The sequence below is a fragment of the Indicator indicator genome, chromosome 22 (genome assembly GCF_027791375.1).
Source record: "Indicator indicator isolate 239-I01 chromosome 22, UM_Iind_1.1, whole genome shotgun sequence".
Lineage (NCBI taxonomy): Eukaryota > Metazoa > Chordata > Aves > Piciformes > Indicatoridae > Indicator > Indicator indicator.
The window spans coordinates 9,660,008-9,673,262 of NC_072031.1; the positions used below are offsets into that span (position 1 = coordinate 9,660,008).

Sequence of the window (13,255 nt, forward strand, 5' to 3'; positions counted from 1 at the left end):
ATGCCGGGGCTGGTGGTGTTCGGCAGGCGCTGGGCTATCGGCAGCGACGACTTCGTCCTCCCGGGGGCTTTTGAGCTCTTCGTCAGGCTGGTGTGGTAAGGCGGCTGGGGAAACCGAAACCTCCGCGTCTGTGGGGACAGGGCAGCCCGATGCTGCTGCCTGGCCTGGGGGTCGTTTCCCGGCTCGGCTGGCCATCGGCTTCTGCGGTCGGCAGGCGGGATGTACGGTCCGCCGGCGGCCGGCTGGCTTGCTCGGCGGCGGCGCCGCTCCCTTGGCTGGCAGCGGAGCGTGGCCCCTTTCGTCTGAGGTGGTGTATCGCTGGGGAGAAGAGCGGCGGGGTTGTAATTAGAGCCCCTTGAGTTACGTAATCACACGGCGTAATGTCACTGCCCTGTCTTCTGTATGCGCGGAACCATAATCACCTGCTTGTGTTTAATCGCTGACTGGTGCTAATGTGGTTTCGTTACTTGAAGAATTAATGCGATGGCTCCTTTGTTTAGATCAAACGACGTTCTTTGGGATCTGTGAAAATGAGTAGCATCACAGAGGGAGTCCGTGGCTCGGTCTGCAAACGACTTTGTGCTAATTACTGCTGTAACCACTTCATTCTGATGGATTCTTTATGTGACAACTCCCTTTGTAGTAATCTTTGTGGGATACTTTCATTAAGATGAAAACTGTTTTATCATGTGATCACTTTGCAGTATGCACTTTTCCCTTCCAACTATAACTTTTCTTATCTCGCTTTCCTGTAGGTGGATTGGAATTCTTGCTCTTTACACAGTTCACAAGGGGCAGTTTAATTGTCCTGGGGGAGGATTACTGCACAGCTACTTGCTTGTCCTCCTCATTCTCCTGGCCTCTATAATATGTGTGTTATCTGCTCTTGTATACATCAGTATGCAAGGTAAATAGTTAATATTTTAATAATTTATATCTTTCTAGTAAGATTTTAATATGTGTGTTCTTTTAATCTGGACCTGCCATTAAAAGAATGTAGAAAAATTCAAGTACTTTATTGGTAGTCAAGTCCAAGAAACTGTCAGCATTAACACATTTGCTTTAAGAATATTACCTCAGTCAGGAATCTAAAGATGCTAAGTGGACACCATAGCTTAATGCAGCTAATGGTGACATGCCAAGTGCCATCAGACCATCTTGAAATCTTCCTCCTGGGTTCACCATTCATACATGACCTCATGGAACTCCACTCAGCCACTCTGACAGAAATTTAGGGGAATTCATCCAAAATCAATTTCCCGTCTAGAGAATCACAGAATTGTTATGGTTGGAAGGGATCTCAAAGACCATCCAGTTCCAACCCCCCTGCCATGGGCAAGGACACCTGCACTAGACCAGGTTGTTCAGAGATCCATCCAGCCTGGCATTAAAAACTTCCAGGGATGGGGCTTCTACCATCTCCCTGGGCAATCTGTTCCAGTGTCTCACCACCCTCATGGTGAGGAACTTTCTCCTAACATCCATCCGAATCTACCTACTTCAAGTTTTGCTCCATTCCCCCTAGTCCTATCACTACCTGACACCCTAAAAAGTCCCTCCCCAGCTTTCTTGTAGGACCCCTTAAGATAATGGAAGGCCACAATAAGGTCTGCCCAGAGCCATATTATCTTTGTTTTGTATAGGAAATTTTTCCTCTCTTTTAAAAGTTCATTAGCTGCGTTTGGTTGTTTGGGAAAAAACACATAGGATCTGTATAAACATCATAGCTAAACTAAATGTAGTAAGTACTGTTACACAGAACAGAACTTACAGCTTGAAGTGAATGGCTAAACAGAAACCAGGACACCAATGCAACTCCTAGTCATTTGCTGAAAGGATTCTCTTTGGGTTTAAAAATGATAGGAAAGCTTTATTTCTGGTGAGGCATCTCATTATCAAAGTCATTAATTTGAAGAATGTATGTGGCCTCTCGAGTAAGAGATGAGACCCCACAATTTCTAATATATTCTACCTACGCAATGTAAATGAGAGAGTACTTAATTAAGTGGAAAGAAGCATGAAGAGAAACTTACAACAGAGTGGAGATATGGATAATAATCCTGGCCTTGAATCTGACCACTGATGTTTGTAGTTTCTAGAGAGGGAAAGGAAGATGAGCCAAGTTATGCTAATTATGTTTATATCAAAGTGGAGAAGGTGAGAGATATAACTGATTAGCAGGGAGTAAAGAGCCTTGTTTGGTATGAAGATATAGCTACAATGCCAACATAACTGAAAAATGGAAGAATTATGAGGCTGGATTTCCAAGAAAACTAACGGTGAGATGTCTTGGACTATGACTACAATGTGTGGGTTTGGGAACAGTGGTTCTTATACCACCCCTTGCACTGTAATGACATAGGGATTAGTGATGCCAGTGGTGAACCTCACTGGAGAACTCATACATTGGCTTGTGGTGCTGGAAAAGGAAAGGAGTTGTCCTCAGGAACCACAGTTCCATCTGGTTGTGTCTGTGCTAGCAACCATGCTGCTGCAGTGCAGGCTAGAACTTGGGAATGGGAATAAGACACCAGTGGATCAAAGGCTTTCCAAGCAGCTCTGTCACTGGCTGCAAACCACAGCTTTGTAGCTGGGGCACAGCTTCTAAAGTTGTTTTTGTTCTGCAGCATCTTAAACCTTTACAAATTATGAGCACACACACCCCACTACCTCATTGCACTGCCATCAACAAACTGGTGTAAGGAGCCGAGCTGGCCAAACATTGCTCTTCTTTTTATTGCCACAGAGTGCTAAATGGGAGAGATTATTAGTGAGCTACAATACAGAAAATAGTCTAGGAAGTGTTTGTCCTGGTGATGTTTGTATTTTCGTTCTTCTAAATTAAAAATGTGGATTAATTTATTATTTAGTGAGTCCATACTTCATTGTCGCCCAGCAGAGTGGCATCTAAAAATAAAATACACCGCCAACTAAAAGCTGAAGAGAAGGATAATAAGAGCAGGTGCCAGGAGTCATAGGGAACTGTAGGTGAGCCAGCACTCCACTATGCCAATTTGGCTTGTGCTGGGCACAGCACTTCTGCCTGCAGCTCACTGCAGGACTGCCTGTGACTACAGGATGATTTGGGGTATTAGGAGAGCAGAGACTTAAGACTGATAGCTATAAACCTATTGTGGTTTTTCTTTTCTCAAGCTTCAGTGATAGCTTTCTATGAAAATGCTTTATAGTTTCAATTTAGTTCTCTGTTTTCTGTAAAGCTCAAGAAGTTGTGTATCCGGGTGGGATTTTATGTACTTAAGATGCATTCATAAACAGTTGTTGGTTTAAATTTTCCCTGTCATTTCAGGAACAATTTCTAATCCAGGCCCAAGAAAATCACTTCCCAAGCTACTTTATATTCGCCTGCTTCTCTGTTTGCCTGAATTCATCTGGGCTGTGGTAGGAGCTGTGTGGGTGTCAGACAGCAGTGTGCACTGTGAGAGGACTGTGGTAAATGCCATCGTTGTTACTGTTATTGCAAGGTAAAGGAGCTTTCCCTCACATCTGCACTCGGTAGTGTATGTGACATGGCAAGTACTGCTGACTGGCTTTGGTTTGTGATTATTGAAGGCTTTTCCAGCAGTTAGACTTTGATGCTTCTTAGAAATGAGAGTTGTTTCTCACAGAAGGGTTTGCATTGTGAAAGGATAGGAATTTTTTATCTAGCCAGCTAAAATGCTTTGATAACCTTTCCTAAACAAGCCTTAGCTGTTGCCTTGAGAGAGCTCATGCTGGAATGAGGGAAAGGAGATAAACATCAGACGTGCTAAGAGTGATAGATGGGAATGTAGAAAATTGGATGAATGTGAAGATTGTAGTAACTAGATCACTGCTGGTGCAAAAAGGATCCTTCACACCTCTGGGTTGCTGTTTCAAAGCGCAGGGTCGTGATTTTGAGTTTGCCCTGTGTGAAATGAACTGACAGCCTTGTCCATCTGCCTAGTGGGTTGAAAGCCCAATAACAAAATGTGCGCCTTTAAGACAGTGACAGATGGTGTTCATGTCTGACTTTGTTTTCTGTCTGTCAAGATCTATAGTTGTGGGGCTTTGCATGCTTGTCAGAAGTATCTAGTCTCATGGCCTGTTTATCCCACTTCCATCTGTTTTGCAGCTGGGTTATCATCATCTTTACCATCATTGGAGTTGTAATCGTCTTTGATCCACTTGGGGGGAAAAAGACATTTTACCTCACTGATGGTGTAAATCGGAACCTGGAAAGCAGTCAGTCAGGGCAGCTGCTGTATAATGTGAAGAGCACTGCCACCAGAGTCTGGGAGAAGAGGATCAGGTTACTCTGTTGCTGTATTGTGCAAGACGACGACCATCGATTGGCATTCACAAGTATCGCGGAGCTTTTCCGCACCTACTTCTCAGTAAGATGGAAAAATTTCCTTATCTTTTGTTTTGACTAACTCTGAACTTGCAGATATTGCAGCACACATGTACAGCCAGAGGTCCCTGCCAGCCCATCCCTTGAAATCAAGTTTTGAATATGCCCATTTCAAAATTAAAGGTGATTCTCTTGCAAGGTGTACAACACTGAATTTTGATTCCCTTTAACAAAGATTTCTCTCCCTTCACAAGTGTGAGAAAGCAGTGTTCTTGGGTGAGTATCTAGTCAGGAGAACAAGGGTGGGTTTCTTATCCTCACTAGGTGAAGATTGAGGCTTGTTTCCTGCTGAAGATGAGTAAGGAGTCACACCCATAGCAAAAACTCAGGCTGCTTTCTGACTGTTAAAGAACCAGTCCCTGCAGTACATGAAGGCAGCCTGTTCTGAGCCACTCCTGAGCACGTGCCAGCCTGGAGCCTGCACAGGCAGGAAGCTGCTTTTGGGAAACAGAGTGTCTGCCACCTCAGGGTCTGTGTCACTTGCTGTTTGGGCAATCACAGTTCAACACTGACTTTGAATCTGTTCAACTAGTTCTCAATTATCAAGTGTTACCTGGGTATGCTGACTTGCAGCTACAGCCTCCTCAGTGGTGTGTAGGGTAGAGGGTGTCAGTCATAGAGAGAGCTGACTGCCCCAAATACTTGACTAAAAACTCTTCATCCCTCTGCTGTGTAAAATCCTTTTTTGTTGCTCTCAGTATAGAGGACTCTTCACACAAAGCTTTTCACATAGTAGTGTAGAACAGCAAAGTCTGGATGATTATTTTCTATATGGCTGAGCAGGTCCTCTGTTGGATATTCTGTTTAGTGGTGAAGTTGATGTAGAGAATCGTCAACTGACCTGCTGAAGAAATCCAATATGCACAGAAGGGCTGGGAGGTTAGATCCTGCTGTGACCTGTTTCTCCATTTATACAGACTGAAAAAAGAGAGTTCCACATGAAATTTCTGATAGGATAGTCATTCTATGGGGAACTGTGGGTTTGTTTTAAGTGGTTTTTGTTTCATTTCTTTGTACAGGACACTGATCTGGTGCCAAGTGACATAGCAGCTGGCTTGACTCTGCTCCATCAAGAGCAAGATAAAATGGAAAGTTGCCCAAAAGAACCTGAAGAAGTCTTGTGTCATTCTCCATCATCTCTTGTGGTAAGATGGGGTTGTTGCAGTCTTTGTTGCAGTTACTCTAGATAGTGCCAGATCCAATTGAAACACACAAAGGTTTTTGGGTTTGTTGTTTGTTTTTTTTAAACAAAATTTAAATACTTAAAAATTCTCAACTATTTAAATTATTAATGCATGCAGTGAAAATGTCTTGATGAGCTTGCAGTTAAAACCTTTGTCTGCTTGTGCATAAGTAAAACTTTATGAATGGGGCATTTAGTACAAAAAGGACCCATTTAGGACATTTGATCGTTATTGAAGAGTTGGGAGAGAAAGAACAGAGAGAAAATGAATATTTAATACTATTTGCATAGAACTGAAAAGTTAGTCTTTGGTATTGTGGTCTGTTTAAATTGTCTACAGCAAATACCTGGGTGACAGTTTGCTGGTTGATATTTTAGTCCTCTGTGGTAAAATGCCTTTGTAAATGATTTTACCTTCTTTTGATATGTGTTTTATGGAAGTATATAGTTCCACTTCAACCAATTCCTATCAAATTCCTTTTGAATCCAGCAAATATGATGGGGAGAGACTCTTTAGCTATTCCTTTGACATCCTTAAGTAACATATTTGGACCTAATATTGTTTTCAGCATTGAGCTTATCAGTGTATACATATTGGAAGAAACTAATGAGAGCTTTTCAAGATTCTTGAGCTGTGTAGCTTTGTAAATAGAGACTTCTCCCTGGAATAGGAGTGGCTGGTTTTAGTTCTTCTTAAACCTTCAGGTTTTGCTTTTGAACAGTGCTTATGTCATTGTACCTTGGTTTTCACTAGTCTGTGTTTAGGTTTTATTCTGGCACTGTCTTACACACTTTCTTTCCTCTCTCTCTTCATTTTTTTCTTTCCCTGTGTCCCTTCAGACAGATGATTTGGATATCGAACTGGAGAATGCTGCTCACTATATGCTGTTTGCTGCAGCTGCTTATGGCTGGCCCTACTACATATACACCAACCCATTTACTGCACTCTGTAAGCTCAATGGTGACTGGTAGGTCCAATCAAGAGCTTAAACCCACATAGCTTCTTTTTATTTAACTAATGTTAACAGAAATAAAATAGTTTCAATAGCAGTATTTTTGTTGCATTAAATTATTTTGCTTTTTGAGAGTACATGAGCTTGACTGGTAGAACTATCTTTCACAAATTAAAATATCAAAAATAGCAGCAGAATCCCAACATTTTTTCCACCCTCAGAGTAGCTTTTGTTTCTTAAGCAAAGTTTGTGATTAATAGAAAGAAAACTCATTTAGCAAAATGGCAAAGGAAGAATTGGAATTAAGGCAAACGTGTTTCAAAATGAGGCTCTTTTGGGCACGTATGCACATTTAGAACATGAAATTATTTAACCTACTGAAATATGCATGACTTGGAAAACAGCCCAAACATGTAATACAATGGATAAACATGAGATTAGCCTGCTGTACAGGAATTGGTTTGAATTGCCTCTTTCGCTGCTTTGTATTTTCTGTTATTGGCCTGTAGTCTTAACAGTTCTTTTCTTACTGCCTTGTTTGCTCTGCTGGTACTCCTGTGGCAGTGGTGTAGCAGGCAGTCCCTGAACTGAAAGTGTATGGCACACTGGGCAGAGGTAACAACATCTCGTGTCAGACTGCTGCTACTATTGGTTAAAAACAATAAACCAGAAAGAGCATTTGGTTCCTGACGGAAATCCTCTGCAAGTGTAACTGAGTTTGATTCCTGGAAAGGAAACCTAAAAAAATGTGAACATAGTAAGTTTTTTCTCTTCTTTTTTGTTAGTTGCAGAAATAGGCCAACAGATTCTGATATAACTGGCAGTGACCGTCATAACTTTCACTTTGGATCCATCCTAAGAATAACAGGACTGCAGTACAGAGACTTCATTCATATCAGTTTTCATAACAAGGTAAGCAATCTGCAAAAAAACAGTGATAATTTCAGTGAAAGCAAGGGGTGACGTTTCTACTTTGCCTTCAGCATTTGTCATGTGCAAGATGCAAAGCCAAATGAAAACAGGCCCTGAAACATTCACTTTTGTTTCAGTATTGCAATAAAGGCACTTAAAATAATGTGGTAGAAAATAATTCATCTTTTTTTCCATAAGATAATAAAGAGAGCTTGAGTAAGAGCTTTCAGAAGGTGAGAAAAGACTTTGGCTTCACTGATTACGTTTTTTCCTTACAGATTTATGAGATTCCATTTTATGTTGCTTTGGATCACAAAAAAGAAGCTATTGTGGTTGCAGTGAGAGGAACCTTGTCTTTTGAGGTATCATTAGCTTTACAGAAATGGGTGAAGTCCTTGTATTTAGAGGAAATTGTGTTACGTTGGCACACATTGAAAACAATCACTGACAGGTATGAGTCTTAACAGGCCTAAGTCATAAGATCCTCCTGGGCTTGGATGGCCACTGGAAGAGAGCAGAAGGTGGGCAGTGGTAATTTCTTTTCAGTCTGAGTGCAGGTGCATGTGTGGTGCTTGTGATTACACTTGGAAATAGTTGCTGAAAGCAGAGTTGATTGCTGTGTATGTTTGTTTGGGTGGTGATTTATGGTGGGTAGTATTTGCTTGGAAGTCAGCTTGATGATGGTCTGGTGGCAAAATTGAGCAGCAGAGACCATGAAGCTCTGCAGAGAGGCCTGACAAAAGCTGTCTTGTTTACAGGACATTCTCACTGACCTGTCAGCAGATTGTGAAGACTTGACACTGGAGGATGTTCTAGAGAATGGCTTTGTGCATAAGGTGTGTGCAGTCTGTAGCTGATTGTTAGTCATCTCAGCAGTCAGAGAGCTACAGGTACCTGGGATCCTTTAGTTAAACAGAACAGTGCTCTCCTTGTGAGATGGAAAGTACAAATTATTTCAGTGACTGTGTTGTTGCATCAAATATTGACTCTGAGCATGCAAGGTAGAATTTGTAACCCTCTTGTCAGAATTAATGTCCTTATTAAATACCAAAAACCCTTTTCAGTGTTATGTACAAGACCCCTTGGTCTAGTTACAACTAGACCAGGAGAATGTTGGACGAGAAGAGCAGCTTTGCAGAAAGAAAATTGTTCCATGGTGGTGCTGTATTTAAGATGTACAGGTGTCACACTTCAGATGTAGATGCACCCTTCTCTTCTAACTTGAAATGTTGTCTTCCAGGGAATTACTCAAGCTGCAAATTACATCTATCGAAAGCTAATAAACGATGGCATTTTAAACCAGGCTTTCACAATTGCTCCAGTAAGTTACCTTCCAAATCGCTCATTTTGCCAGAAAAATTACACAAAGCTTTTTCTGTGTCACTGTTTTGGTCTTCTGTCTGTAGGAATATAAACTTGTGATAGTTGGTCACAGTTTGGGTGGTGGAACAGCTTCGATACTGGCAATCATGCTCAGGAACTCTTTCCCAACGTTAAGGTGTTATGCCTTTTCTCCTCCAGGAGGACTGCTAAGGTGAGAGCCTTCTGGGTTTGTCTGAGATACAAAAATCTTCAGTTTATGTTAGATGGTAACTCTGGGCTGTGTGCTCCATCTCAAGTTGCAGTCAAGTTCTTGGGGGAATATTACAGAATGAATACATCTAGCCAGTTCTATCAGATACTGTTATTAGGGATTAAAATAAATGTTTTTGGAAATGAAATGCTCACCTGACCTAGTGCAGCTTGGCCTCTTCAATATCTACACATACCGCTACAGTCAGCATTGAAGTTAGTCCCTCAGCTGGAGTAGATCTGAAAGTCTGCTGAAGAGCTGACTGCAAATACTGCTGCTGGTGCCACCTATTTGTATTTTTGTTGAACAGGAACAGTCATAAAACTGAAGCTGGACATCTCTTTAGTGTATCTAAAGGGCTTCTCTTCTCTTTTTCTATTAAGCAAATCACTTGCAGATTACACAAAGCGCTTCATCGTTTCAGTCATTGTTGGAAAGGACCTTGTTGCAAGGTGAGATGAAATGGTTTTCAATTGTTCCTTCTGGGATGCATTAGACTGCAGAGAATAGGAGACTTCATTTTGTCCTGTGTGTTTCAACAGGTTGAGTATGCCCAACATGGAGGATTTAAAGAGGAGAATAGTGAGAATTGTAGCAAACTGCAACAGACCCAAGGTAACTAAATGCAGTTCCTGGTTAAAAATCGGTGGAATTGGTACAAGGATTAAGTGCCAGCTTTTATTAGTGACAGCTGGTGCCTGTATTTCTGATTCTTACACAAGAGTTACAGTCTTCAGGAACAGAGGTGTCTGGTTTTAATTCATTTGGAAAGCAAATTATTTCTCTGTTACAGAGTTAATTGCTTACCTTTTCTTATTACTGTTGGTGAAAACAGTTTTGAAAGTGCTGTGACAGTGTTGGTGCCTGGCAGCTGGAGATGTAGGGGGTAGCCTAAATCATAGAATCACCAATTAAGATTAAAGATTTAAACTTGCTGTTTTCCAGCATTTCTAAAGCTCACTCTGCTGTACCCACATAATTTCCATGCAGTGCCAGGATCAGGAGTCATAAATGCGGAGTAAGATAACAGACAGAAATTATAGCTGCAAGAAAGCTTAAACCTGCAGAGCAGAATCCACCCAGAGAAGTTCAGCTGGTAAAGACGGTGATGTTTTCTGCAGTGTTACAGTGGCTTGGGTTAGAAACTGGTGAAATAGGTATTGCTGTGGGGAAAATTCAGTAAGGAGATTTTATCAAGCACAAAGTTTGGGTAGCATCTCCTAATTGTGGTTTCCAATGATGTGCATGCAAGCACACAACTAGAAGTTACCTGGAGATGCCAGGCCTCAGTTTGACCTTTTCTTTCTGAACTCAGTACCAGATTTTGCTGCGTGGGTGTTGGTATGAAGTATTTGGAGGAGATCCAGATAACTTCCCAACTGAGCTGGATGGTAGAAACCAAGATGCCCTCAACCAGCCACTTCTAGCTGAGGAGAGTTTAATGGTGCATCGGTCACCTTCATACCATGCCCTGGAGGATGAGTCTCACTTAAATTCACCACCTCAGTATCCTCGTCTGTATCTTCCTGGAAAGATCATCCACATTGTAGAAGAATCCAGCTCTAGGAGGTGAGTAGAATGACGAATGCCACTGTCCTGTTTTCTTACAATCTACTTAAAGCTGCTTCCCACTTTCAAAGCATGTTTCCAGCTCTGCATCAGCTCTGCATCTGCAGTACCCCTCCTGGGTTATTACACATCAGCCAGCCCTTCAGTTTTTATTCTGACCCTCCCTGCTTCTTTCTGTTGGAGCCCTGGACACTCACTCTCTTGCTGCCTGTGTCCCCTGTTCCACCCACGTGTGCTCAAGGGATGATTTTAAATAAGATTTTAAAGCTGAGGTTTGGCAAGCTGAGGGTCCTACCTGAGACTGCAGTCCTTACAGTCTTGTGTCCTGGTAGCAAAGAAGGGATAACCAAATACCCAGTTCTTGAGTAGTCACATGAATAACGGTGATGAGAAAGAGGCAAAATACTGTCTGGAGTACCACCCCAACCAGACTGGAGAGGCTCAGTAGCCAGAGTGCCCATGCAGCCTCTAGTTTCCTGCCCTTTGCTCCTGTTTTGTGGGCACAGGAAAGTGAGACACAAAGACAACAGAAAAGCTGAAACTGCAGAAGGGATGAGGATTATGGCTTTGGTGGGGCAGAGTTGTTGTGTTTAGGGCTTTTTATTTTCTGATGTTGGATTTTTTTTTGGACAAAACCACCTCAAACAACCCACAAGCTGTGTAGTCCTTGATACCCTCTTCCATTCTGGAATGTAAGTAGGAGTATCTGTAAGGTGCACAAGACCCTCTTACAGAAGAAAAATTAAAATCTATACCTTACAAAAGAGAAGAGGGGTGGAGAGGAAATGCACTTTTTTTTTCCTCCTATGCAGTAGATTCATATTTAATTTAAGCTTCACATTTTCAACAGTTTTAATCCTGGATTTACAAGTTAGCTGCTTCAAGTACCTGTGACCTGCCTGTGACCTGACAGGCTCTCTCAATGGCTACTTTTATTTTACTTTTATTATTTCTTTTCCTTCTTTTCCTTCTCTTCCTCCATTTACTCCCCAGCAGAGCAATTAATCATGTTTTTTTAATTAGCTGAACTAGCACACGTCCTGTTCAGGTTCTATAAAACAATGATCCTAAATACATCACAGGTGCCTGTTTTTCTGCTGGTACCGGTGACTTATTCCCTAAACTTGATAGGAACCCTGTGAATGGCCAATGTTTAACCCTCATCCTGCTTTGCTCAGACTGTTCTGTGCATTATTTGTCAGGTTGAGAAGGTTCCAGTTCCTCCCTGAGCAAGGTTTGAAGGCTGTAGGGTTCTGTTCCAGGCTTGGTGTCAAGCACCGGTGCTGACAGTCTGAGCCATTGTATTTGTGGTGTTTTCTTTCCTAGGTTGTGCTCTTCAGATATTAAATATTCGGCACGGTGGTCAAACGAAACAACTTTCAGCAGCATTTTAATAAGTCCCAAGATGATAACAGACCACATGCCAGATGTTGTGCTAAAAGCTCTGAACAGTTTGTCTCAGGAACATGAATCATGTATTTCTTGTCAAACACGAGAATGTAACACCGATGTGGTATAACCAGAGCTGGGAGAGGAGTTGTGGGGGTTTACTGCAAGTCTCAAGTATTCAGGACCCACTCCACTTTCCTACTGAAGTGGGTTTCAGTACTTCACACATTGTGTAAAATAAACAAGGGCCTTAGTGCCCTTGGTCTGCAGCAACCCAAGTCCCATTCTGCTGGTCGAAGCACAGATTCTGCGTTGCTGCTGAAGGCTGAGCTTTTACACAATGAATAGTGTGACACCTTCTAGCTAAGCCTGTGGACATGAGCACACAGGAGCAGAGGCGTCAGCTGAGTACTTGACCAAAGCGAGCATGTGTGAGAACAGCGCGGCCTACACCCAAGCTCTGTCAGACCTTACAAATTAAACATAAAGTCCAGTTCTGCTTTGGAGTCACTTCAAGCCATTGTCTTAGTGCCCTGTGACCAACCCTTGCAGAGCCTGGAGAGCATCATAGGAAAGGAAGGCCCAGAAAGCGATGCCCTGCAGGGGTGAGTGGCTGAAGCCGGGTAAGTGAGCAGGGCTGCAGCAGTGTGCAGGCAGCGCTGCGCTGGGCTGGCATGGGGTGGTTCTGAACCATTGCACTATTACAGATTGTGGTAGGATCTGGGGGTGGTGTGGTGAAATGCTGCTTGGGTATACATGTGCAATATTCTTTACTTGACCTGTCTTTTCTATTTGCTGGCCCACATGACTACTTTTATTGATTTTAAGCTGAACTAATATTGTTAACTATTTAATGAGAGGAAAAAAAAATTATTCATGCCCTCCTGTCATCTTAATCACCAGCTCTAGCTCTGAGAGCACCAATCCAGTTCTACCAGAAGTGTATAATCAGTTGTGCTGATTTTAAAAAGTGGGTTCCTTGTTTCTAGTGTGCAGCTACTTTTAACTTCTGTTTTTTAAAGGCTCAGCAGCATCTGTCAAAAAAAAAAAAACAAACAGAAATACGTAAAGTTTTCTGTGGTTAACTGTGTGGATGTTGTTGCTGTGATACTTAATATGGAGACAAAATAAAATGCACTCTAAGAAACCTGTTGTCTTCTGTTCAGGTGTGCTGGGTGCAAGACAAAAGTTACTGATTGCTGGCTGTTCAGAGCTAGATGCTGTGCAGTGAGGAAAGTCAACACCAAAGGCCTAGCACGTGCTTCCTCTTCAAGGAGGCGACAGTG

General features: G+C 42.2%; 1 protein-coding gene across 2 annotated transcripts; it reads left to right on the top strand.

Moving 5' to 3' along the window:
- DAGLB (diacylglycerol lipase beta) lies at positions 1-13,097 on the top strand. 2 transcript variants are annotated; one of them, XM_054390919.1, is made up of 15 exons: positions 1-95; positions 756-907; positions 3,308-3,482; positions 4,112-4,373; positions 5,410-5,535; positions 6,414-6,541; positions 7,312-7,438; positions 7,717-7,800; positions 8,197-8,274; positions 8,679-8,759; positions 8,845-8,972; positions 9,395-9,463; positions 9,554-9,626; positions 10,327-10,580; positions 11,907-13,097. In XM_054390919.1, the coding sequence occupies exons 1-15, from the start codon at positions 1-3 to the stop codon at positions 12,097-12,099; spliced, it is 2,025 nt and encodes a 674-aa protein (XP_054246894.1). In that variant the 3' UTR covers positions 12,100-13,097. The 2 variants fall into 2 exon arrangements, with proteins under 2 accessions (XP_054246894.1, XP_054246896.1); XM_054390921.1 differs by having other exon boundaries at positions 12,522-13,097.
- The last annotated feature ends 158 nt before the right edge of the window (positions 13,098-13,255 follow it).

Excerpts from the sequence above, each read along its gene's own strand:
- DAGLB (XM_054390919.1), top strand. The coding sequence starts at position 1 with ATGCCGGGGCTGGTGGTGTTCGGCAGGCGCTGGGCTATCGGCAGCGAC. Across the intron at positions 5,536-6,413 it reads ATTCTCCATCATCTCTTGTG|ACAGATGATTTGGATATCGA; the intron begins GTAAGATGGGGT and ends GTGTCCCTTCAG. Across the intron at positions 9,627-10,326 it reads CAAACTGCAACAGACCCAAG|TACCAGATTTTGCTGCGTGG; the intron begins GTAACTAAATGC and ends TTCTGAACTCAG.